The sequence below is a fragment of the Aythya ferina genome (assembly GCF_964211825.1).
Source record: "Aythya ferina genome assembly, chromosome: 3".
In the NCBI taxonomy this organism is placed as follows: Eukaryota; Metazoa; Chordata; class Aves; order Anseriformes; family Anatidae; genus Aythya; species Aythya ferina.
This window is the reverse complement of record NC_140298.1, coordinates 81,150,186-81,177,943: the sequence shown is the minus strand read 5'-3', so window position 1 is coordinate 81,177,943 and position 27,758 is coordinate 81,150,186. Positions and strand designations below refer to the sequence as shown.

At 38.3% G+C, this 27,758-nt stretch overlaps 1 protein-coding gene across 9 annotated transcripts in view; it reads left to right on the top strand.

Moving 5' to 3' along the window:
* SAMD3 (sterile alpha motif domain containing 3) overlaps positions 1-27,758 on the top strand; it is a 43,985-nt gene that overhangs the window by 11,820 nt on the left and 4,407 nt on the right. For 6 of the 9 annotated variants that reach the window (XM_084515281.1, XM_084515282.1, XM_084515283.1 and 3 more), the window contains 4 exons: positions 2,963-3,073; positions 9,555-9,740; positions 10,045-10,129; positions 17,007-17,174. In XM_084515281.1, the coding sequence (XP_084371407.1) occupies positions 2,963-3,073; positions 9,555-9,740; positions 10,045-10,129; positions 17,007-17,174 (550 nt within the window). The remainder of the gene's footprint in view (positions 1-2,962; positions 3,074-9,554; positions 9,741-10,044; positions 10,130-17,006; positions 17,175-27,758) is intronic. The other 3 variants (XM_084515285.1, XM_084515286.1, XM_084515284.1) reach the window with 1 other exon arrangement.

Here is a 27,758-nt window from a genome sequence, read left to right as displayed (position 1 = left end):
CTTGGTTCTTTGCACAAGGTTCCTGCTTCACTCGATTCATCGGAAGCTCCTTCTCTGGAGGTAAAGCAGGCATCTTTCTTCATGTAGGCCCTGTACCTCATCTGAAGTACAGGAGGTACTTAGGCTGTACAGCAAGGGATTATGGAAGACATATTCTTATACTTAAGGTAGTTTGAAAACAGTTTTTAATATTAAGATCCTTTTAATATTAAGATCCTTGAGTTCACCAGGTGTGTTTGGCTAGACTGCTTCTCAGGTGTCACTGTTCCCTTTGTGCTTGCAGTCCTACAGATCAGGCCTTGATGTCTCACAAAGAGCATTCTGTTGCAATATTGTGAGGGGTTCTTTTCTGTGGGGTTCTGCAGACTTTGAAAAGAAAAAAAAATACTAGAAACTTCAAATATTAGTGAATATAATTTACTTCAAAATCTTTCCCTACTTAGTCTTATTGTTGTCTGAAGAACAAGATACTGGTACTCTTCTATTCACAGGGAAGTTGGGTAAATAAGCTACTGCTTCTGAAACACTTCCTATGTCACAGCCAAGAATCGCATCATACAACTCCTAAGCACATTTCAGAAGTGCCTGTACTCCCATATTTTTGGATGAGTTAATTTTTTTAAAGATAATTAAAAGCTGTTTTGTATGTAGAGTGATGCTCCTGCAGTAAAAATAGCTTTTAGTTTTGTATTACTGTGTCTTAATACACAGGCAGCTATAAATGTCATTTGCTAACTCAGGAATGCTTATCTTAATGTTGTAGCTCTGTGGTGAACAGATGTGTCTGTCTGAACAAAGTCCTGTAAGAACTTCTTTTGACCTCATTCAGGGATTAATCACTGTAATAGTATGCATATATTACACACAACATTGTGCTGGGGACAACTGCAAAAACTGAGCCTGAAATTCCACAGTTGCATGTTCCTAACCCTTCCCCTGTGGTGCCAGAGTCCAGGTGAAAACAAACTACCTTGTCTGTCCTGCAGTGGTGTTTCTCAGTCAAGCCAGTTCCCATAATTAACTCCCCCTGTGAGTGCTAGGACAGGGGAGGCAGTGCTCAGCATCAGGGGCAAGGGAGAAAGCAGCATCTTAGCTATGTTGTGGGTCAGTAAAACTGCTGTGGAGCTTCCAAAAGCTGTAAGCTTTATTTCCCTTTCACATTTCCCCTGTGAATGCTACCCCAGTGCTTGATGGTACACTCCTGCTTGCCCAGTTCTTCTTCCTGTTGTCCACATTTTAGCTAACTCAATAAGTTTAGTTCACCACTCTCTGCTAGGAACAAAATCCTTATTTATTGACTGGACTTAGAGTTTCAATTATGATGGGTCAGCACTTCCTGTTCAGAAGTAATGGATTTCTGAAGGAATACTGAGCATGACTTGTGTCTCCAGCAGTTTAGGTTAGGACATAGAAACAGCATTTTGTTTTGTCACTTGTTATGTGCATATGAGGACCTCGTGCAAAGACATTACCAAGTAATTGTTAAGGTGCTTTCCACTTCCAAGTTTGATTGTAGCTAGGAGCCGCATATGGAAAGTACTGGATTTTTCTGGTTTTAACTAGATAGCTGAAAAAACATGTACTGTAGAGCTGTGTTAATTCATGAAAAGGGAAAACTCCCTGTATAAACCTACCAAACAGTAATGACACTTGTAGCAATAGCATTTCATGTGTGAGTGTAGCTGAGGCTGGAACAGTTTATAGGGCATCTTTGGAGTTCACAGCTTCTGAAGAGATAAGGTACAAAAAGAACCTATGTCATCCCCGAAGAGTTCCACGTGTCATAACTTGTGGAAGATCTAGTTCTTTAATGCATGTTTACTTTTTCCCTAAGCCAGGTTCTAGCAAGTCTCAGAAAGGCTCCAGCGGTAGTGCTTGAAGTAGTGAAATCTGTGATGATATCACCTTGGTGGCTTCACTAAGAAAATTCTTATGCTGCTTTCTGAGAAGTGGTTTAGTTAGTGGCCGGAGAATAGCCCGTGAGTCTCTTGGTGGACTGAATCTGTGATGTTGATTGACCATGTTGTTGTACAGAATGTGCTGACGTTAAAGAATGCTTGTAATTGTGTTCCCTGGTCCCCTGTAGCTTTAGCTACAGGTAAAGCCTAATCGATTAGGTAAAGCCTAATCGATTATAGTAGATAAATAAATAAATAAAAGTCCAGGGAAGTATGGAGCCTCTAGCATCTGGCTAGGGAAGTCACCAAGTTCATCTGTGTCTCTCATCTGTAAGTCAAAAACCAGTTGATGATTGTTATGTATTCTTGACAGCATAATAGTAGCTCCTGTCTGACACAGCAAAACTACTGATGTTGACTTCTGAAAACAAAAGAAGAAAGAACAGGAAGGGGAGAAGAGGGAGGGAGGTGGATGCAAAGGTGAAATAGAAAGCAGTGGTTTTGTGTAGGGATTTCTGGCATGTAGCAAAGTGGATTATCTGGAGTTTTTGGTGCAAGTGACTGACTGGAGTTTGAGCAAATAATCAGGAGACCAGGTAGTGTTTGGGGATCTGGTAGAATGGTCAGAGTAATGTAAAATTGTCTCAAAGGTTATAGATAGGTTTAGCCCTGGGGAAGGGAGAAGGGAGTGGGGGATGTTCAAAGTTCTAGCTGAATAGAAACTACTGTGCAATATTCTGTAATTCACTCCCCATGCACACCAGCATGTTGTAGTGGTTAGTTACTCCCAGTTTTTTTTATTGTGTAGGAATTGGAATACTGCTGGATGATATTTTTTATAGTTTTCCTTTCAGCTTGTAAGAGTTGTTGGGTAATTGAACTGTGTTTGATTAAGAGACAGTATCAGCACCATGTAAACTCCTGCTTATTCTGTGTTATTTTTTTCTTTTTCTATTTCTGCCACTAGTATTTTAACACCTTGAGGTTTTATTTATTTATTTTTTTTTCCATAAGCTGCACAAATCTCGACTGACTTATTTTTATTTATTTACTTTTTATTTCAGGGACACTGAAAGGCAGATACTAAGTACTTTTAGTCCTGTGGAGCAGAAACTGTATTTGTCTTCAACTGAAAATGAAGAAGGACTAATTGATCAAAGAGTGCTAAAGCAAAAGTAAGTTCATAATGCATTTACTAAATTTTACTTGTTTTTTGTAAATGACATAGTATTTGTCCTAAGTATTGGAGGTCAGGTTTGGGTTTAATCAGGTGTATTTAGAAAACAGCAGTATTTGAAGTGTACTAGGAATCAACTAAACAAAATGGTCAGATGAGAGGGTTTTTTTGTTGTTGTTCTCTGTATGACAGCACAATATAGGCTTGTCCTTATTTCTTTAGTTCTTAAAAGTCCTTTTTCACAGATCTTTGAATAGCATTCTAGCAAACTAATCATTACTGAGTGGAATATCGGTACATACAAAATCATGTGCTTCATGCACCTTAAATACAGTGCTTAAGAAAGTAGGCATGCAGATTCCCTTTGTGCACATATATTCCTTGCGTGTCAAAATGAGCCTCCTTAAAATCTGGAGGCAAGATGGTTGCTTTTCCTCTCAGAGCTAGGCAGCTAATGTTGGAAGAGTCATGTTTCTCTTCCATGGTAATTGTTTTCTTATCTTTATTACTCCTCTTATTATTCCCCACCTTGCTATCATTTCTCCCCCAAGCATGTGACTGATGGCCTCAGTGTTCTGCAATAAGTGGAGATCTTCCTGTAGAATTGTCTATTTTGTCACTTAAAAAAAAAAAAAAGTTAGTGATAAGACTTCTAGGAATAGCAAAGGTGGCATAGTGAACCACGTAGGACTTTATTTAATAGCTTATTCCAAGGGGTTGTTTCACTGAAATCTTTCTGCCATGATGGTTTTTAGCCCTTACTTCTATAGGATACTTATTTTTAATTAATGGTGAGTAATTTGCCTTGTGCTGTATTCAGAGTTTTAAATGTGTGAATCAGCCTAGCTCAGAATAGACCAGCTTTAGAAAATGTTCTCAGTACAAAGCTTTCAAAGGCCCATAATGGCCTGTTAAGGGAAAAGGACTGCAAAAGAGCAATGCAAATTCACCTTGGGACAAAGAAGTAGGAAAGGAGGAAAACAAAGTCAGCTGTAAATGGAAATGCCCCTTGTGAAGCAGTAGGTGCCCTGAAAATCAGTGGAGCTGTGATGATTTATAGTCTTGAAGACCCAAGCAAATTTTATGAGGGCTTCTCTTTAAAGGTCAGATGAGAAGCTGGCAAATGTTTTTTTTCCAAAACAGCTGTTTTAACTAACTGATTTAGTCTTAAGATGGAATTGAGCATCCCTGGCATCCATTAACTGCTGCAGTAGCTTTATCCCTAGTGAAATATTATTTTTGGAGGTGAATGCTCTTGTTTAAATATGTCTATGACTCGACCCACTGATTAATATGGAATTACAGAATTATCCCCCCCCTACCTCCCCAGTGCTCCTTTATTGCATTTTTAGCTACTGATAGAAATTTTAATGCTAGCTGTAAACAGGTTGTGAAGAGTTGAATACGATATTTCTTTTAAAAATATGATTATGGGAATAGAAAATTGGTTTGACTATAAGGACATGTTCTTAGCCTAGGGTATGAAAGTAACCCCTGGTCTACTCTGCTAATATACATACTCAGCTGATTTTCTGTACAATTTCTCTCTTCCCCCCACTGCATACACTCTGGTTTTAGTCTAAGAATACATTAAATGTCATGGAAAAAAGTGTTTCTTCTGCATCAGATTAATGATGTTTTTTTTGTGTGTGTTTTGGCATGTTAATCTGGCATTTGTTTTATCAGCTGCAGAGGTGTCTTTTTTGTTGTTGTTCATTGTTTTAAATTTATAATGTTTTAAAGTCTGTGCAGTTCTGTTTTTTTCCTTCCATTTTCTTCTCTATTCCTAATTAGTGGGGAAAAGGAAAATACAGCAATACAGGGGGGCAGCTCTACAAATTAATTACTCTGGATTGTCTTCTTCAGAATGGGAAGGAGGGCACATAACCCTCTCAACAGCCAGGCTAGATTTGGAAGAGAAGCTAAGAGTAAGAACAACTTCTACTGCCCTTTAATGGGTATTCCCACCTCACTTATTTATTTTGTGGCAAAACAGTTCATACAAGGACTTTTTGAGCCAGTTCTTGCAAGGGTTATTTTAGTTCAGTGACTTTGATTTAAATATTCAGTTCAAGGGACTGACCTTTGGCCAAGGTAACATTTATGGCATCTGGTTCTTAGTTTCTCCAATCTCTCCAATCTTTTTTTTTTTTTTAAGCTTAATTTTTTCTTCTTTTGTTTTCCCATACATCTACAGCTTTAGTAATGCATGTAGCTTCGTTTGAAATGAAATCATGTGTTCTTTGTTCTTTTACAAATTATTGCTGCTGATGAATTGGCTCAAAGTTTCTTGTGTAGGCAGTTCTAACAACTATTATATATTCTTCTGCATTACTAAGTATTACAAAGAGAGCAGAGCAAGCTGTTTAAACACAAAAATAAAGAGTAACTGGCTGCAGCAATTATTGTATAACTTTATTTTTCTTGCAGAACAACATTTTGCTAGCTAGCAGCTATAGAAGTGAAACAGGCAGTCTTTTTGCTGAGCCCCCAAGAAGATTAAACTTGAAGTGCATTTTTGTGAAGACAACAGTATAGCATACAGAGGGCAACTCAACAAATACGTTTCCTCAATAACTGCTTTTTGCTATCGAAGTGCTAGCAGTCTCCCAGCAGCCCTGTGTTTGTCTTGTTGCTAAGACAGAGGCTGTCGTTGCTTGTAAATACCTGACACTACTGTGAAAACCATCCTTTTATTGGTTGCTTTGTCCTCTCTGCCTTTCCTCAAGGTGCTTGTTTATCAAAGGACAAACGTAATGTATCACCTAACCCCGCCCCCCCCCCGTTTCTAGTGGGGCAGTCCAGATGTTTGCTTTTGCGTGATGCTCCAGTACATGTTTATTTGTACATTTGTTCTTCCTATAAAGTTGTGCTCTGTAGCTGTAGTATAACAGACTTACTGTCTGAGACTTCAAGTCATTTGTTCAGAGCAGGTTTGTGTGCACAAGTAGTATAACAACCTCTGTCCAGCCTTGACAGCCTTGCACTTCTCATTTGCTACAAGTTAAGGACATGTTTTTGGTGTTCAATTAAATCTGGGCCTGCAAGGTACCAATATACTAATAAGGCCATTCCCATTATATTGGTGCTGGTGCCCACGTAATTTTGGGCTTATTCTATTTTGCCACTCTTGGTGTATTTATTTTTAATTAAATTTGGCTCCCATCTCCAAGATGACTGTCACCACTGGCCTGCTGGGTTGCAAGCCACCATTCATTCACTTGCTCAGTGGAACTTGCTGCAAACCCTCTCCAGGTTGTGTGACCATCAGCATATATCAGTGCAGTGTTTGAACTCATCCTCATCATGCCCTACTGACACGGACTGCGGGCAAGCAGAATGCTTCCCCATTACCCATGCACCAATATTGTTGGTCTGTATGTCATGTGTTTTAAACATACACATATACAGCAATTGTCTTTGAAGAAAATCTTTTGAATTCTGCCCCTTTTTATGTTCCTTAAGAGTTTTTTTGCTTCAGTGCAGAAGCCTTATTTTTGAGGTCATCAGAATGATTTCTAGTAGATATAACGATCTCTCTTCAGCTGGGTTATATGAGTAATTGTGTTATTAACTTTCATGTCTCAGTGAACATCCTTGCATGAGCTGTGTAAGCCTGTAATGGAGCCAGAGAAAGGTGTAACTGTGTGAAACTGTGTTGTCATTTAGTGCAGGAAGGAAAGTGGTCATCTACAAAATCTGAATGATCAAAAGCTCATTAACTATTTGTGCCCTTACTGAGAAGGTGCTTCTTTCGATGCAGCTCCATACTATAGCTAACCATAAAGAGTCTGTCTTGCTTTCTCTGTGCAGGAATTTTCCTCACCTTACCAGTTAAGTAATCTAAACACTGAGAAAATTAAACCTAGAGGGAAAATGAATAACGTCATCACTGTAGTTTCCTGAAATAACTTGAATCAATGTTAGAAGATTCCCAGTACCAGTAAGGAAAAAGTAGAGACCTGTGACAGCAAGGGAAAAGTGGGACTGCAACAGTCATTGGGTTATTTGAGCTTCAGTCTCACAAACCAGGAGAAAAGGTGTAGTAATTTGCCTTTGGGGATCTTAATTCTCTCATTGTGTCTCAAATAATCTAGAAGACTGGAGGGGTATGGTTGGAAGCAGGTTACATCTTTTTGTACCTAAATCTAACTGTAATGCTGTTATTCAAAACCAAGGAAGGTCTCGACTATTTGAATAAATCACAGTGCATGTATAGTTTAACTGAACTCTTCGTTTAGTTGAACAAATTTGCAAGTGATCGTTTCTGGAAATAATTTTTAGAATGGAGTTGTCTTTTCAAATAAACTTTTATTTAATTTTAAAATATTACAGCACATATTTAATGTGACAGCCTAACAGGAATGATTTCAACAAAAGCTAATAAAATATTAAATGTCTTGCACTGTGAGGATTAAAGTAATCTTCGGTGCTTGTTTGGACATACTCTGGATTGGGTAAGGCTAAAGAGAAACTTGGAGCATGAAATGAAACTTGGAGTACTTTTTTTTTCTCCTCCTACTGACAAATGTAGAGGGGAGAATTACATGTAACCATGACTATTAGCCCAACAAAACCCAGCTACAACCCAATAAAAAATTATTTTCATGAAGTAAATGACTACACTTATTTGGAAAACTAACGTGTGGCTGAGGGAAGCTGTGGAGAGCCCTTGTAGTCTTAGGTTTGCTTGAAAATCTGCTCAACTTTTTCATTTTTCAAAATGGTAATTCAGTCACAGTTATTAAGAACAGTAGAAATTAGTGCTGCTCAGCTACATATTACCGTATATCTTAAATTACTGTACTTTGTGCTAGTTTAAATGACAGCTTGTTGAAAATAGTATGTAGTAACTGGGAGCACCCTGTCTGCTATATTGGCTTCATCAGTAAAGTTGATGAAAGTAGAGGATTCTACTTTAATAAAGACTGTAGGCTCTGCCTATAGGCCACTGAAGAGAGCTTTTGTAGTGAAAACTTATGTATGTTGACTGTATCCAGCAGTATTTTCTTCCACATCATAGTTGTGTCTGGTTTTGAGTTAATTTTCTTTGTAGAGGCTCATGTGATGCTGTTTTGGATTTTTGATGAAAGTGTTTTCAGCAGTGATTCGTGTGATAACACACTGTTTTAGTCATTGCAGAGCAATGCTCACACAGAGCCAAGACCTTTCGTGCTCCTGGTGCTACCCTGCCAGTGTCCTCAGAGGCTGGGGGTGCCCCATTAGCTGGGAGGGGACACAGCCAGGACAGCTGGCCCAGGCTGCCCAAAGGGATGTCCAACACCACGTGGCACCATGCTTAGTAATAACAGCTGTGAGAAAGGAGAAGAAAGGGGGGGATGTTGGGATGATGGCATTGGTCTTCCCAAGATGCTGTCACATGTGACAAGCCCTGCTGTCCTGGTGGTATAGATATCTGTATATATGTACTTTGCAAGCATCTACACTTAGCAGATAGCATCTTTAAAAGATTTTTATTATAATCACAGACTGGTTGAGGCTGAAAGGGAGCTCAGAAGGTTATCTGGTCCAACATTCCTGCTCAGGCAAGGTCACCTAGAACGGGTTACACAGGGTGGTGTCCAGGTGGCAAAAGTCTGATGTTTTTGTAAGTCTCTTAGGTGCCTTCAAATTATTCTCTGCAATTTAAATTCAAGCAAACATGAATTGCAGTGATATTATACATGTAACAGGACTTTTAAGCTCTCTTTGTTACCTCCCATGTGAGATTACTAATTGGTTCCAGGTTACTGCAGTCGGGAAGCTGTCAGAGGATGCCACAACCACCCTGTAGGTGGCTCTTGGTTGACTTACAGTTCTGTTATCCTCTATTTTACCTTGCATTCCTCCAGCATTATGGGTTGGCAGATTCTTTGGAGGAGAGAATCACTTCAGATAGCTAGTGCTGATTTCCTGTCTCAGGCTCACACTGCCTGGGGTGTGCCATTTGTAAATACTGCTGATGGCTCTACTTGGGGCTGTAGGTGTGAGTACTTACAGGCTGTTTGTGCTTTGTTTTCACTCATTGAGTTGATTAACTGTCCTCATCCATTCACTGCTTTCCCCTTAGGGAGGACAATTTTAGCAAATATCTTGTATAAGAATTTATTCTATTAATCTGTTTGGATAACTTTCATTAGTAAATTAGCAGGACTGCAGGAAAAACTGCAAAAGGAAGATGCAGTTATATTGCAATGGTAGCAAGTCCCTCGTGACTTCTTTTGCTTGTAGTTATTGACCATTTTCTAGCACTTCATACACTGTTTACTGACTAACATTTTGTGTTTGACATAAGTTTTTAATTCCATATGTTTTGATCGCAGTTTTTGTAAGTAATTTTAATGTAGAAACTAAGAGAGCAAGATTTGAATATGTATAGCAGTAACTTTACTTTTTATTGAATTATTGTTTGTATTTGTCTTTCCTTCTTATTTGCATTGCCATAGAGGAAGTGTTCACAATAATATAATCTTTTTCAGAAGAAATCTGAGATCATGTTCTGCAGTATGTAAGATGTTGCACTGGACAAATTCTTATACGTTGCCAGCTTTTCCTTATGATGTCAAGATTTTATTAGCAGAAAAAAAATGCCCTGATCACAGTATGAGAATAAGGATAATTGAATGTTTGCAAGCAGACATGACAAAATACCTAGCAGGATCGCTGTAAGTAAATATTGATAGGTTTATTGGGGGGTATTACCAATTGGCTGCAGAAGTAAATTTTCAATTGAATGTAAAGCTTTTCTTCTATGCTTACTGAAATAGAGCAGGCTGAAGACTTTAAACCTGTTGATGCCAACAGTAAGATTGCACGAAGTCTTGAAGTTCTTGTTTGGATCAAATTGATAGTCTTAAAAATAATTTGGGAACATACAGTTTAATATGTATCAGTATGGCCTCCATACACTCTTGAACACAATCAGTAACACCAACTATTTATTTTACATCCCTGTCTTTCTTTGCACAGGTATCCGAACAGCCAGCAATACAACTTTGTTGTCAGTGCTTTGCTGCAGGCATACCCGTTTCTGGATGATGATGGGAATGGCTTTGTAAGTACTGTAAATAGTACTCCATCTTGAAAAATAATGAAATTACCGCCCCCCTCCCCCCCGGTCAATTACAAGAAAATAACAGTTCAGAGCAAATCGATACATCGATATCAATTTCTTGTATGCTGTTTTTATTCAGAGCTGTAAACTTCACTTTGACGTGCCTGCCAAATCACATTCTTATTTCATGGTATTAATTAAAGGTTCATTCAGCTGTATCCCACTCCTCAAAGCCACACTGAGATTATTGAGGACCATACTTGAAGTCCCTGGTTGCTCGCTGGGTACAGCTTCTTTCTGGCTTAATTTTGCCCAAAGGATTAATTAGAGTAAATGTGATTTTGTTTTTCTTTCTAAAAGAAAAGAGAAGCCAAACCTCTTAAAAATAAACAAACAAAAACCTCTGTTTCTATGTGGACTAATTTAAGACTTATCTTCTTGCAATTCTTTATAGTCATTTATGCTTTAGATATACAACTAAATCATATAGTGTTTCTGCCATTCTAGGTATGTCAGCAATCTACTCATTGTTTATAAATTATTATTATTATTGAAACTTTAAAAAACATTGATTGGGATCTTGGCAGGGACATATGTGAAAGCAGTGGAAGGAGATGACTAGTAAAATTGAACCACATTGTTTTTCCTCTACTCCTGTGACTTAGAATACATATCTTCGTCTCAAAGGACAACATTCACCTTCTGACTTCACATCATTGCTTTGCCATGTGACACTTTTATAGCTTTTTGTAAAAGATTGTTTGACTCGGAGGGGACTGTTAGCTTTAAATGTACATAAATACATATCTGTACAGTTACTGCAGAAAGCAAAACGATTTTGAGAATTAAAAAGTGTGAAGATTAAGTGGAGGTTATTCAGATGAGACTGAGGTCAGGCATTGTAAGAGGCAAAAGAGTAAAGAAAACAAACACTTCTTCAAAAAGAGAGGGGGAAGAGGAGTGGAGAAACAAGAGCTGCAGCCCCCCCTTGCTTCATTCAGAAGACCTCTTTGAATGCCCCAGTGGGAGTCCCCTGCCTGGGTCTTGGGCAATGTTAGGACTTCATTTGGCATCCTTTGTGAAGGCCGGCTGGAACGTGCTTCTGGGTGTTTCCAAAGCCCTTTTCACAGCCTTTAACTTTTTAAAAACTGTTTTTAAACAGAGGTTCTTAAACTGGGCTTTCAAAGGGCTTTCACTGCAGCAAAAGCATAGGCTTACTGAAGGTAGTTATAAACCCATACTTCAGGAAATAGCTCATTGCTTTCCAGGTATTAATCCCCAAAGTGGTGCTGGCAGAAATTGCCTGCACGGTGTGGCAGAGATTTCAGAGCAGTCTTTCTATGTCTTTCGATATTTCTTTCACACTTACTAGAAAGTGAACCTGGAAGACACCACCACTGGTAAGCCAGGCAGCTGAAATTGTTCTCAATATCGCTAGCCTAATGCTTCTGGGCAAGCTTCTCTTCACTGCCTTGCTTGAGGTAGGAAAAACATACACTAAAGGTCTGTATAGCTAAGTTTGGAGGAGAGGGGAAGACAAATTACTTTTTTTTTTTTTTTGACATACTGTTAGACACTTTTTCCACCTCTGCAGTCATGGAGACTATAAATACTTTTTTATTTATTGGAAATAGTTGTGTATTATAGCAGCAAGGGCTTAAAACAAACCTTATCATCATATGCATAACTACTTAGTGTGAGACTTGGCACAAAACTGAATTGGCAATCCTGCATTCGTAATACTTTTAAAGAAACAAATGAACAACAAAAATCTACTAGCTAACCACCACTTTAACCATAGAAGAGATGTCTTCAGCAGCTCAAAAAAGTGAAGTGTCTGTAGGTACTTCACTTAAAATTGCCTCAGGCTAATATAGGAATAGAATTGTTGTTCCTGATAACAGTAATGAATCACAGGTCTTGTTAGGCAAGTAAAATATTACTTTTTGAGCATTTTGAACACATTTAACTCATATATTATCCTTAGATAGCTGTTATTACAATTTTTTGAACAGTACAATGAAAGCATCTGAGAAAACCATCAATAAAATAATTCAGGGGTGAAGCATAAAGCATGTTATTTGAGGACTGATAGCTAGAAATAGAAAAAGAAAACTGTAAAATGAGAATAGAATTCTAGGCTAGAAACCTAGTTATGTATATGTTAGCTATAGTATTAAACCTCAGGAGATGAAACTTATGTAATGTTTTAAGGTCCTATATTAGGAAGAGAGGAAGAACACTGTGCAATCTCTTGTTCTGAGGACTACAAAGGAACTGTGCATTGATGCCTGGGCTTGATAGGGCGAACTCCACCTTTTGGTGTGCCGTAAGGCTGGATAAAGGGACACCAACCATAGCAATTCAGCAAGGCAGGCCTCTGGGGAAATACCTGTTTCCAGGGCCAGTAGATTAATGAAGTTATTTGAGTTAATTCAGAATACTGAAAAGCATGTTGTCAAGTATTCTGATGTCTAATTTCTTAGGAAATGGGAGATGGGGGGGGGGGGGGGGGGGGGGGGGAGGAGGAGTTGCATGCGCTTTTCTTTTTTTAAAGAAAGTGAAAATACTCTGGGGTAATTACATTGTAGTGTTCCCTCACTGTATTGTTAATGAGATTAATTTAGTGTCCTTTATTTATTGCTGTGGTATGCCCCAGCTCATAGATTCAGTTAAACTCTAAATTCATGCTTAAGAGGAACCGAAGTGCTTACCTTTTGGGCTGGAGGAAGTACTTCTGGAAAGCAGGCTCTTTAAGTGTGGCCGCAGAATCTGCTCAGATGTGCAAGAGGCTGTTAGTTCTTAATGCCATACACTGGGAAACTGCTGGGGCAGGTAGTTATTTTTTAACTCTTAAACGGAACAGTTTGGAGCCCTTCACCAAAAATGGATGTGTCTTGGTTGCTGGAATGATGCAGTAGAAACTGATCTGGGTTCTTCTTTGCAATTATGTGCATATCTTCATGTCATGGGTGGGCACCAGCAGGCAGCTGTGCTTTGACTGAGAAAATGGAAACTTCTCCCCTTGAGATATCTTGATATTCTGAAACTAGCTTTTTCTTCAGACAAAAAACATAGAATCCAAGGATACACAACTTGATGTAATGAAGAACTTCAAATTGGAAATGTCAGCAATTTTGTTGCAACACTTTCATGGAAATGAAATAGATTAGGAATTCGGAAAGGGGTAAAATTGGCTGTAAAACGTAGAGCAATGTACATAGAAGAGCCTAAATTCGTACCAATAAAGCTGTGTTTTCATGACAGGAACAAATTTATTTGCAAAACTCTTTGAGTATTCAGTTTTTTTCATAATACTGGATATGTTTTGTTTGCAACTCCAAATTATTTAAAGCAAGTAATCAAAAAAAAAAAGTCTTCATAACGCAGAAACTGAGTCTAATATTATAAATCTCATCCTGTTGCAATGAGACAGGTTCTAGTTAAAGGTTTAATGTTTAAAGATTTATTAGTAGGTTATCCATAATTCTGTTTTATTGGTTATGATTTCCCACTTAACTTTGCAGTAGGGGAAAAGTATCCTTCTGTTCTGTTGGCCATTTTGAAAAAGATATTAAATGTAATATAGTCTGGAAGACTCCTAAAAGAGTAATCTTAAAAATAAGATTAACAATAAACTACCTATGTGCTATAAATTTAAAAAGAAGGCTATTTACTATGTCATTTAAGAAGCAGGAATTATTTAGGATTTCTCATAATTTTTTCGTAGCACCAAAAAATAATAATAAATAACAAAGACAAAGCACACTGAAGAGGTCTATCAAACGCTTGGAATGAAATTAATTTCTCTATCCCTTCCAAGATTAGCTTTTGGAAAGAAGTGCTTTAAAGTGGTTCCTGAAGGAATTTTTCTCATGTTTCCTTTTATTCAAAGAACAATGTTACCCTAAAGTAACACACTAACAATTAAAAAATTAAATAAAGATAGTTTCTATTTAGTCATGAGATTAGAATATTGGATTTATGGTCTATAATATAACCAAATAAATATTTTCAAGTAGTTACAGGAAAAATAGGCTTTAATATACAAAACCAGGTTCATAGTTGCAGCAGTCAGAAGAAAATTGGTGTGATACTTTCTTGACCTCCTGCAAGATATTATTTTATGTTATTCATTTTACAAGGATTACAAACAACAGTTTGGAAGGAGTCACTGACCTTATTTCATGTTGAAATTGTACAGTTTCTAGAACTGCTTTTATAATAAAAGGCAGAAAGAGGCTAGTAAATCCTTGCTCCTGTATAAGACATTCCTTGGAGTTCAGCAGTGCTGTGATCCTGGTGAAAGCCAGGATCACATTGCTGACACGCTCGATTATGCAACTGCTGCATGCAAAATGATTATTCTCTAGTAAATTACTGTTTTTAATCTGCGTGTAATCCATTCCCTCCCATGTCAGATACACACAAACTAATCCTTGTACTCCCTTATAAGCATGGTAAACCTTCCTGTTACTCTTTTTTTTTTCCCCTCTGGTATTCATAGAAAATAAAGTTATTGGCTCACAAATGCAACAAAAACATCCTTTTCAGAAGGTGTTACCTGTTAGGGAAACCAAATAAATACGTCTCAGCAGTCCTGCTCATGAAAAAGGTATGTGAGAGGGGCCTTGGGTAAGCTTATGAGAATCCTTTTACAGAAACAGATTTAGTTAAAACTCTTAACTTATCTGAGGACAGGAGGGTGAAACACCTGAATGTTTTAAACTCTGTGAGACATTTAAAGCACTTATATAGAAGAACAAACTAATTTCTCCCAGTTTAACAGAGACTTTCAAAAGACAAAACAGCACAAAGAGCACATAATAGAGTATTTACTTTTTCAGCTGTTAATACAGTCTGAGATAATCATATTTTAAAATATCATGTTGAATATTTCAGAGAAGCATTACACTAAGTTTTTTTGCTTGCTTTTAATCAGCCTTAAAATAAATATGTTCCAAATAAATTTAGCTAGGCATATGATTTTGGTGTATTTGCATCAAATTGTAAATGCACAAGGTTAGAATTAGAAGAGCATTCAAGAGCTTTAATGAATGGTTCAGGTCCACACCAAGTGAGGTTTCCAAGGCATGTAGACACCTTACTGGTTTTGAGAATAGTGATGGGTCATAATACTCAACTTGAAGCTGTAAATACATGTGGTGAGAAGACTGCTGTTTTGTTACATTTCTAGTCATTAAGTTTAAGTTGGTGAGGACATGACTTCTGTTCTGCCAGATTCCCAAGTCAGAAGTTTCATAATTCAAATACCAGTGGGTTTATTTGCTTTCCAGTTCTCAGATGTTTAATTGTGGCTGATGGTGTGAGGATACTTTCTGTGAAAGTCCATATGTGGGTGGCAGAAAGTGTCCTGTCAGAAATGGCACTTCTGCGTTGGTCTGCCAAAGAAAAGCTGAGGTAAAAAACACAGGGCTCAGATTCCATAGATGTGCTGCTGTGATTTTTTTTCACCAGTCCACGGGTGAGAAAGACTGGCATGTCAGACTCCTGCTGCAAAGAAAGATACTGTAGTACTTGGTGTAAAATAGAATTTAGTAGCAGTAGAGTTAACCTTGCTTAATAAAAAAACACCTCTTTGGTAAGGAGCTTGGAGTACTTATTTATTCTGTTTTTAGTGTGTCAGTAAGTATAGTTTCAACTTGGTGCCAATTTCAGAGAATGAAATGACTATCTGAATTTCTCTTGCCACATCCTATCACTTTTTTTTGTTGTTGTTTCATTCCTTGTCTTGAAAAGAAAAACAAACAAAAAACAAACACAAAACAACAACAAAAAACAACAACTCAATAACCAAAATAATCAGTTGTTTTGCTAGATCCTTGAAACATTTTCATTACTCATAATTGCAGGCTTTGCTTGCAGAAATGTCTAACAGCCTTTGCTTTGCAACTTCTTCCCTGTGTGTTGATAGTTAACACTGTTGTGTCCTGGTGTAGGACACCCAGCTGGGACTACAGCTGGGCAGATGTTTGTACATAAGGAAGTCATGGAAGTTGCCAACCATCCAGCTCTCATAAGCAGCAAGCAGCCTTGTTTTTCTGTTTCCAAGTGAGAAAGGCACAAGTACAACATAAGCAGGGAGCACATAAACTCCTTTTTCAGCTGTTGGCTCTGATGAGTGGTTCCATTAGGCAGGGACTACATCTGATTGTGGAACTGCCTTTACACTGGAATTTACACCCTTTAAGGCATCTCACAGATACTAGGACCTACTTAGCTGACCCTCTTACTTCAATAGCTCTAAGTTCAGTTTAATAATAATATGTTTGATCCAGTGTTTTACTGCAGTCTCCCTTCAAAAAGAAAATTCTCACTGTCTTTCCCTATAGACTGTCTGTACCTAACCCTTGTGTTAGGTATAATCATCACACAGCTGCACAACCAATCAGGTGCTGAGTCAGGGGAAAATAAACCAGTCAAAAAACATTAGTTTTCTGTGGCGTCTGTGGGCTAATCTGTTCCACCACATAATTTTTTGACCTGATGTCGTGCAGGGAGTATCCAAAAGTAAGAGGCAGAAAAGGAAAGTGAACTGTGGTTTTACTGACAGCCCTGGTGATATTGGATAAATCTAACCCTTAAATTGAATTACTGTGGTCCTTGAGGAACTGCGCAGGTGCCAGTAGCCTTGCTGTTTAGTAGCCATGGAGGCATGTAATCACACGTGCTTGTTTCCTTCAGTCCTAAAGCCACCAGTATGCTGATGCCACTGTATGAACTTTTTAAAATTTATTTATATTTAGTGACAAACTATTTTTTAAATATAAAATAAAGTTAGATAAAACAAAGTAACCTGCTTTAGGAATTGTCAAATTGGAATGACAGAATTTTATTAATTTCTTTAATTATGCAGTCAGTATGGAAACGGGCCCTTAAAGATCGTTTCAAGTATGTGCGGAGAACTATTGAAGATGATGAACAAGTTCTAAGGAACAAATGCAAGTTTGGCCACAGGCGAGGACAGAGGAGGAAATCTTCACCTGCTGAAAATAAACCTTATGACATCAAAGTGCTGACAGAGGTAAGATTGGTGGTGCTTATCTTCAGAGTCCTGGGCCATTTGGCTCCCGTGCTGCCAGTAAGGCTCCACCCAGCAAGGGAGAGGACACTGATCTCATCCTATTTAAATTCTTATCAGATGATTTGTTCTGTAGCCAGACCCCAGACTTTTTTCCTTTCCGTAGAGCTGAGTATCAACAATAGAGCTAAACCCAATACCTGATGCTTTGGTGTTAGTTGTCATTTATAGCTGTCACTAAGTGGATATAAAACTGTTTTGTTTGTTAATGCAATGTTCCCATTCTGCTTTAGGTTATACACCTCCAATTAGAGTGAAAAATGATAGAGGTTTACATGTAAGAGCTGAAACCTCTGTACAAATAAGAACACAAAATGACATTTGAGATTGCAGAAAATTGCCGTATCCTACTGCCACGTTGCACTTTGTTATACAAGAGCTATTTGTGTTGATGCACAACATACGCGGGGTTGCTTATGAATGTATTCATGCAGATGCTGTGTTTCCCTTTAGTCAGAGAAATCAGAAAGAGCTATCATTGCCCAGTCAGTGTTTGAAGCACACTAATTAGTTTATATGCTTTCATAAATACCTTAAGGTTCCAGTTATGCTTTGCCAACACACCTCATGCTTCTCTTAGAGCTGCAATTAAAATATGGTAAAACTTCACATATATTCACACTGCTCTTTACCAGGTAAGTGCCTGTCTTTAGGGGAACGAGAGTGGTTTACTTCATGCATTTCTGCATAAGTCATACCCTTGTGTTCTAATGCAGCTGTAGTTTTCTCCCAAAAAAGCATGCATATATTTAATAGAAGCTTCAGTAATTTCTGTTTACCCCTTCTTAAGTAATGTGTGCAGGAATAAATGGTTCGCTCTTTTTGCCTGTTTCAGTTGAAAGGTTTGCAGAATATGTGATAGATATAAGAAACCTTTATTTTGGGTGCAAAACAATAAACAGCCATGGATGGGGTAAAAGAGAAGCAATAGGCTCCTGTCACATACGCATTGTCAGCCTTCGTTAGTCTGCTAATGCTTGGAAAGGGAAAATGCAGGTTGTGGGTGGGTTTTGTTTGTTTGTTCTTTTTTTTTTCTATAGAGAAGGTATAACTAACTGCAGTGCGCTGTGTCTGCACTGTAAACTGGGAACCCTGTTCGCTTTAAATGCTTTGCCCAAGGCCATTCCTGGCCGCTACTGGTTTGCTCTAGAAGTTGAAGAAGGAAGCACATTCCATCTCGCCTCCTCTTAGGCATTTCCTGCTGGCTGTAATGTCATAAGTGGATAAGGGTGAAACTGGAAGAAGGTGAGAGGATGCTGAGCTCTCATCCTTAACTTTCTTTCTCTTTTTTCCCTGTATCCCAAACAGGGAGGAATAAATGTAAGGATTAATGCTTTTGGAGTTCATCAAGGATTAGGAATGAATCCCACATAACTGGGAATCGTAGCTTAGTTTTGAATGCATTTCTACATTGAAACCAAGTACACCTGGTTCTGAGAGACCAAGTTCTGTTACTGCAAACTGCAAATGTGCACACCTGAACAAGGTGGTTGCTTAGCATTCTTTTAAACAAATGCAGTGTGGAGTTTTTCATTTTGTATATTTAGGAACACACATACATGTAAATGTACCTTACTGCTAATCTTTGGCACTAACTACTTTGTGATAAATTCAAAATGCTAAACAGAAAGTCTTAACCTCAAAAAATAAATACTTGGCCTAGAAGTCAGTACCACAGGCAAAAACAAATTACTTTCAGATTATCAGTCAGATCCCCTTGCCTTTGTCCCTTTTACAAGCCTGGAGAAACAGACCAGCCATATGCTGACAGGAAGCCAGCCCATCAGGACTATTTAAGGTGAAAGGGTGGGAAATGAATTCCAGGCTAAGGAGACCTTTGGAGAACAATTAGTCAAGGATTTCTGGCCACTTTGTATGTCCACACTCTCCCTTAGATAGGCAGAGTAGGACACTTAGGGCATTATAAGTCAAACCCAACTGGCAAGCAGTGCAGATGAAAGAGCACACTTGTTTCCAATGGATGACCTACTTATCAGCCATGCAGCTTTAGTTTCTGAATAGTCAGAAGGTGCAACTCAATGCAGTGTGCTTTGTGTCAGTATCATCTTGAATTGTTAATGGTATGAAGGTGATAAAAAGATTCTTTACCAGTGAGGCATTTCTTATTAGTATAGCTGGCATTTTTTTTTTACATAAAAAGAGTAATAATGCTACAAATAAATTTATTGACTGATCTTCCTATCTCATCATGGAAAAAAAAAAAAAAGCATACTCAATATATTCCTAGCTAGCATCACAAGAAATGTCTTGAGTAAGGGCAGTGCCCAGGTCATAAAATGGTGGTAAGTACAAACATAAGCCAGTGCTGAAGTTATCTGTCACTGTAGCCCTGAAGGAGGTTTTGGTTAGACTGATACTCCCCACAACTGTTCATCAGGCTGAGCCACCATTAGAAAGAAACTTCGATTGTGCCCGATAAAGACATTAATATGAGTTTGCATGTTGGAAGGGAAAATTCTCCTGAAATGGAAAATCCTCATGAATAAATTCTATGAAGGCTATGGAGTGATAATCATCCCTTGTCATTTTGCATAGTTGTGTGAATATCCTGGAGCTACAGTAAGCTAGGGGAGAGTACATTGTAATGCTAACAATCTTGATCTGCTGCAAAAGGAAGGCACTTTTTATGAGGGGGTGATCACACTAAGAAAGGCAAAACAGTCTCCTCTGCAGCCAGGGTGTGGATGCAACTGAGACAGCCAGGGTGTGGAGGCAACCAAGACAGCCATATTGTGATTGACTTCCTTGTTCTCTTTTGACTGATCTCCTTATTTTTTTTTTTTTTTTTTTTTTAGTATCAAATTGGCACTATGAACCCCTTCCCCTGCTCTAAGAAAAAAATTGGTTCACGGTTTTTCAGTCTATGAGAGAAACCACATCCTGCCAAATGTAACTGCAGGAGCCCTAGACTGGGGGGAGTCAGAAGGGTGAAGACAGAAGGAATAGGATAATAGGACACATGTGGTGTGCATGGATAACTGGTGTGACTATTTGGCCAGAAGATTTTTAAAAAGTAAAGGGTGATGGAGAGTGCAGTCAGAGCTGATGATTGGCCTCCACATGTTGAAAGCATGTGATTTGAACACTAACTTATTCATCACAAGGATGGTGAGCAAAGTGTCCCTTCCAAAACTTCTAAGTTTTGAAAACTTGTTAATGTTGAACAGTGTTGTTCCTGGGAAGTGCGCTTTCACAATCAATCAAGTTAGCTAAGGTAGACGTAAAGACACCCACAGATATCCCACATAGCAGTAAGCAGAAGGTGGGTCTCCCATAAGTCCAGTATTGTATCTGCTGCTTTCAGGGATCTGTGGGATACCCTTACAACACGTCACTAAATAGCTATAACTATGCACCTGAATCAAGCTCCTTCAATCCATCCTGGATGCAGTATGATAAGGCCTGTTAGCAAAGGGATTATACAACAATATACAACGATATTTTACCTGAATTTTAATGGGTTAACAGGCTAGAAAAAAACATGATCTTAAGCAGAAGTGTAGAAAGAGAGTACAGTCTGTATTCTAAGGCCTCCAACTTATAACAGCCTCCAGCAGCCTCTTTGTGGGGTCAGCAGGGGTCTGTGAAGCACATGTGTAAATGCAATGTGTAAATTTACTCCTGTAAATCTGGATTTAGGTGTGAAAAGGAGAACTAACTACCGACAAGAGGGATAAAATAGCAGATGTTTGCAGGTACTCAGCATGTCTGCCACACCCAGCAGAGCTGGGACATCATGAAAATAAAGGGGGTGCCATTAGGCCACCTCCTTTCTGTGTCTGTAGGATAGTACAAGCACTATTTCGTACTTAGTCCATCCAGTACTTAGTCTGGGAGAAGTGGAAGGATTCAGCAGAAACTTAAGCTCATACAGCTGGACATCTGCTAATATTATTCATGTACAGAGAAGATGAGCATTAACATTGAAAGTGGTGAATATGTAAACTCTATGCCAAGAGAAGCAGATGAAAAGCCAGGCATCCAGGTGGAAGCTGAGGCATGCGGCACCATAAGTGTTTTGGTGCTATCTTGTGGCACAGGAGTGATGAAGGTGGTAAGAACACTTTTGCCATAAGACTGAGGTTTTCCCTTAAGCAAACTTTCTCTGGAATGTCATTAGTTCAGAGAGAATGGATGGGCATCTTGGCTTTAAATAGGAGGAGGTTTGTAGAAAAGCTTAATGATGGGCATCCGGAGTTTTGTCCAAGTCCCTGGGTGACCAGAGACAGATTAAATGATGAGGTCTGGAAGTCTTAATTTGCATGAAGTACCTGATTCAGGGCAGATGTAAGAAATGGTCCCTGAACCAGCCAGCATAGGGGAGCAGATTATTGAAGGAAGCCAACCATTTACAAGGTGAAGGTCTTTTACCTTTACCTTTCCTTAGTGTGTGTAACCTGTTGCCACTTGTAATACTGATATTGAAGCTGGGGGTCTCCTTGAGCTTCTGGGAGTGGTAGGGCTGATTGCAGGGAGACAAATGGTAATGGAAAAGTTTAAGATTTTTGAGTGCCTCACAGAAATTTACTCCATTGGCTATACATTCATTGCAAGCTAGAAATTGCTTTTTCTGATGAAAGAAGTAATCAGGAATGAGTGTTGCCAACTCTGAGCTGGAGTTTCTTTTATCTCAGCACAGATTTATATTTGAAGCCCTTTTAGACTTTTCGTAGGGGTAAGCTTTTCTTTGAGGTGATTAAGACAAATAACATCATGTTTGTCAATGAGATTATGCCCTTGCAGGAGGCAGTGAACTGGAAGCAACTTTTCAAGGAATGGATAGAGAGTGGGCATTGGTAGGAGATCCCTGGGGAAAAGGGAGAAGGCGTGTGTGTGTGTGTAGCATCAGCAGGTGAAAAAGGAAACCAAACAAATCAGATGTCTGTTAGTATCACAAAGTATAAACTTCCTGTGCATGAGCTGCAGAAAACTCTTTGCTCAGCCATATGGCTGAGAGGTTCTATTGTCAGCGACAGAATTAGGTGTTATCTATGCAGTGAATGCTGTACACAGGCAAAGCAAGTGATAGCCCCTTTTTTCTAACACTAAAAACCTCCAAATCATGTGTTTGGATGCATGCACGGCCCAAATGTGAAACTGCATATACAAATGATCATTTAAAGGTTGTATTGGCATAACGTGGTTTTACCATAGTAACTTTTATGTACGTACATAGTGTGTGTCATTGCTTAGTCAATAGTTTAAAATGCTTTAAGGTCAAATGAGAAGCTTTGGACACAGATTCCTGGTGTACGTTATGCTTCATGCTCTTCTTAACATCATTCAATATTCCCATTGTTCTGTGAGTTAATGTGAAGGGTGAAGTATGGTTTGTCCATTGACAGATGAAAATAAATTTCATCCCATGTTGCTTATGCTGTTTGTTTAGCAGTTTGCAAATCAGAAAGCAGTTGTGGTCAGAAATAGACTGACTTATATGGCTTTCAAAGTTTGCAATTAATATTGGCATGTAAGTCTAGCTCTGAAAGTATCTGCCTGGCTCAAAAGGGTAATTATGTGTAATTAGAACAGAACTTGCTTTAATTAAACATCTCATTTGAGTAAGAGTCAGTGTGGATCCTGGAGTAGGTTACATGCTCATTTCTCATGAAAGCAGCCTGCCTGTGCTGCTTCACTAGTCTTATGCTCAGCTTTTGGGCAAGAAGGGTGGTGCAGTTGTGATGCCTTCTCAGTTCTCTTCCACTCAGTGGGGCAAGGAGCTCTGCCCTGTTTATTGCTTGCCTTTCAGAATCAGACATATTAAAGTTTACTTAGTTTTTCTTTTTTACTTGGTAATTCCTCCCCATATAAAAGCCTCAGTATTCAGAAGGTATATCTTACATTAAACATCATTATGATGAACGTGAAAGTCACCACTGGGGGAAAAAAAAAGACTGTTTTTTACAACGGTGGTATTAAAAACACAGAATACAGAAGAGTTTTTATGATGTCTTGTGTCAGTACGTATTCCAGACAAAACAGCAAGACCTGCTTTCCAATATTTGAAGACCAAAGCACAGGATTCAGGTTACACGCATGTAACTACCTATGAAAGTCATTTCTCATTCCGAAGAGGTTACAAAACCTACTTAGTGTAAAAGATTACTCCAGGCAATGGTCCCTCACAAGTGTAAGTACACAAGCATCATATTCTTTGTTTAGGTAGAAAGAAGACGCTGAAACTGCTACTGTCAGGCTTGCTTGCATAAGTACTTTGAGCATTGATGCCAACTCTGATGCACATAGACTCAGCAGTCCAGAAGTGTTAAGCAGCAGCAATGCACTGAGCAATAACATGTCTTGGAGTATGCATTGGCATCTAGTGAGGAAAATTAAAAATGTATTTTCAAAGGAAATATTAGCTGCTGTTGCTGCTGGGACCTTACATGATATTGAAAGCAGCATAAGGAAAGGCAATACAATAGCTATACCAACACTGCTACTTGTCAGCAAGCTGGTCCTAGCATAAAAGAATGGTGTGAAAGTGGAGCTCCCATTCTGTGCTGGCACCATGGAACCTTCCTGTGCAGTTCTCATTGCTATTTAATGGTTTCTACCTTTTCCTGCAAGCAGATCAGTGGAGTACCTCAAATGAATATTCCCAAAGCATCCCAGGTGAGGAGAGGAGAAAAAAAATATTTTGATCATCATCATGAACAACAGCTAGGCTACATTTACCATTCAAGAACTGGTATAAATGCTTGTAAGGAGCAAGAGGTGCCTGCTGTCCTCACCAGAGGAGTTTTCATCACTCTGATTAGGTAGTCATGTTACTTTGGAGTTTACATTAATAAGTTTTAGAATTTATGATACATGTTTTCTACAGTAACAGAAAACTTAGACATTGTGTTGTACTTCATGCATTAGAATTGTTCCCTCCCCCCCAGCCCCAAAGAGAAATAGGAGCTTCACTTCATTGTATGGGGGACAGTAATAAAGTGCTGCAGAGTAGTAGCTGGGGCTTTTTACAAGAATCTGGCTGCTCTTTTTAGAATTTCTAGCTGTATCTTGGGGGTGGGGGGGGGGTGGAATCCATCAAAAACACCTGCCAGATCCTGAGGGAACTGGTGGATGTTGTTGCTAAGCCTCTATCAATTGTATTTGAGAAATTGCGGCGGTCTGGAAAGGTTCCCACTGACTCAAAGATGGGTAACTTTGGGAAACTTGAGGAGCGATGGCAGGACCATTCCTCAGGCAAGGTCTAGGCAACACTGATGGGCAAGTGCTAGGTATTGTCTTCTACCTCATTAACTTCCTTTCTGCATACTTCTAACATCTTTCTATATTCCACAGTATTTCTCATGTGCTTGTGATGAAAAGGCAACTAATTTTTTAAAGGTATTGACCTAATTTCTCGTTTGTTCCAGAAAGATTTTTTTCTTTTTAAATTTAACCTTTAGTATTTAAAAAAGAAAGGAAAATCTTCACATTATTCCGTATGCACACTGCCATTAAGACAAAATTTTGTGTAGAAAAAATAAAAATAAATTAAAGACCAACTAACATTTTTTTTATCAGTGCAAGGGGAATGGATGTTACTGGTGACATGGTTGAAAATCTGGTCAGAGAAAGGATTCTTTATTCAGTGGGAGAAGCTGTTTTTTTTTTTTTTTTTTTTTTAGTTCCCTACTGTACACATAGTAAACTGTAGCCTTTTTTTTTTTTTTTTTTTTCTTTTTTTTTTTTTCTTTTTCAGACATTGAAATAATATATCTTTAATGCAGATCTGGCTTCAGTCTAGATCTGAAAGGTTTTCCACAGTGTATTGAAATAACTAAGGATTAAAGTCATTGTTACACTTTTACTGTAATATAGCCATACTGCAATGAGCTTTTTTGCTTTAATAGTTAAAATGGAGAAGATCTAGAGTCTTCCCAAAGTTTGTAAGTGATAGGCTGAAATACCAGTTCAATAGCCAGTTTTCTAAACCCAGTTTGTTCCTGCTCATACCACCAATGTCACAGTTAACTATAAAAGATTTTATATTGCATTTGAAGTAATTCTCCAATAAAATTTAGGTTGCAAAATAGTGTCCTACTGAGATAATTTCCTTCCCCACAAAGAAAGCCATCTTTCAGTTATCTTTCTGCTTCTCTTAAAAATTGTTATCCACAAATTAAAAACAAAAAGGAAAAAATGAAACATTCTGAGAGAATCCCACATTCAAGTTTCTCAGTTAATGTTCATTTATTGCACTTTTCTAGAAAAAAAAAAAAAGTTAAATAGGAACATGGTTCAAAGATGATGGAGTTCAGTTATAAAGTAATGTATGCATAGAGCACATTTTGCTGCAAACATGGTGTTTAATATATATTTTTTTAATAAAGCCAAAACTTATTTTCATGTTTGAATCTAATAAATCCTAAAGTCAAAAATTATTTGTGTTTAATTCAAGTGAAGTCAAACTTTCCTGCTTAATCAAAAACCCTCAGAGTTTATTTGAATGAAACCATGCTTAGAAATAATGAGCAACGTAAAAGAGAATACTTTCTCCCTTTAGATTCTCAGGTAGGCTGACTGTAAAAACAGCTACTCATCCACAAACATCTAAGTTTGCCATTCTCTAATTCCTGGTTCCCTAACGCTGGTTCCACTAAAGACAGTCACTGCCATAGGCTTAATGTACCCGTGAGGTCCATTGCTCTGTTCTGTTCTTGACTGATAAACATGCACTACTTGCACTAAATCAATCAGAATTAGAAGCATGCAGTGATGCAGTAAATCTATCCTCCCAATTACCAACTAATTATAATTACGTAGCATTGTATACTACATTATATTGTTTGTATAATTCCATACTTGCAATGAAGCTGTCCAGAGACAAAAATGAAATTAAGTGCTTAGATATAAAATAAAAGACACAGACCTGTCACTGTATATAGAGGTCCCAAGTCATAGCAACTTCGGTCACTAATGCTGGCCCCCAACTGAGTATTCACTTGCTCTTTCATTGAAAGAAGCATTCTGCACCCAACATGTGTTTTACTTCATACTTACTGTTGCACATCCTTTAGATACATAAAGTTTACTTGTTTTACTTCTACTGTACTTACACAAGAAGTAATCTCTGAAAAAGTGATAGCACTAAAGCTAGTAGAAAACATTAATTTGTATCCAAATGGTGTTAGCACAGACTAAGTAGATTTCTGAAGCTCTGTTATTTGTCTGAGGTGTGCTTTGTTTCTGGGTATGCATATCTATTATACAGATTACTAGTTTAAGCAAGGTACGTTAATGAGATAAAAGTTAGAACCACCAATAATTTCCTTCAGCCTAGGAGTGCAGCCTAAAAAGATGAAAAGATTACAGATGACGATTGCTCTAAGCAGACAGAACACTGGAAGAAAACCACTCACCTCTGCTCGTGTTACTTGTAATGGAAGATTTACACAACAGAGTTTGGCTTTCCAACATGCTTTTTCCTAGTAGGTAGTGATAGCCTTCCTTAGATCACAGCCATATTTCTATGGGTTGCTTACCACTGATGTCATACGGAAACAGTTAGCTGATTAATAACGTCATTGACTAAATTAAATCTCATGGAAAGTCCATCAGCTCTGTTTGCCTTGACAAGGGGGGTGGAGATAAGCTGGAGTAAAGGTCACAACTTGTTCTCCTTAGTGTTTGTTCCTGAGCAACAGAGTCCACTTGCCTATGGTTTTAGCACATGGGGTTGAGTTTGTGCTGCTCTCCTCCTGCTGTAAGCTAGTATGTGAAGGTGATCGCTGCTCCAGAAATGAGCTCTTGTGCTCATTTCCGCTGCAGGCTTGGAAGTAGTAGTATCGGAATTATCAGGAGAAGTCAGTAGTATCAGAGCTGTTTGGAGTCAGAAACTTCAAAACAGATCTTGTCCAGAATAAAAACCATAAACATAATTCTGCGGTTTCCAGGTACAGGAGTACTCACAATGTAAAGACTTACCAGAAAAAAATAAATAAATAAAAATAATAATAATAATAATAATAAAAAAAACAGGCTTTGCAAGGATTCTTCGAAGTGGAGTTCAGGAGATCACACTACTGGGAGCACTCTTTTTAGGCAACTTCAAGGGATGTGTCTTAGATTGATATGTCAGTAAAGAGGTTACACAATAAGGCACTAAAACGAGCTGTAACAAATTCCCAGGACCAAAGGTTATTTGTTAAAAAACTTAGATTCAAACAAGGATAGAATAGCTAAACTTCCGACTGGGATGTGCAACTTCTCATGAAAAATGACACTGGAAAATTGGAGGTAGCTGTTTTGATGCCAGTTTCCACAGTTTCAGGGGAGATCGAGGGAACATATTGACCAATAAACTTGCTATCTTTACAGGTCAGATTGGCAAGAACTGTAATGCAGAGGCAAGAGATGAATAAATTGGAAAAGAATCAATGAAGTTTCTGTAAACAGAAGTCATACTTCATAAATGTACTAGTTCTCTGAAGTATTCAACCACCCTGAGGTCATCAGAAATTCAGCAGATAAAGTTTATATTAACTTCAGAAGAAATTTCACCACATTTTT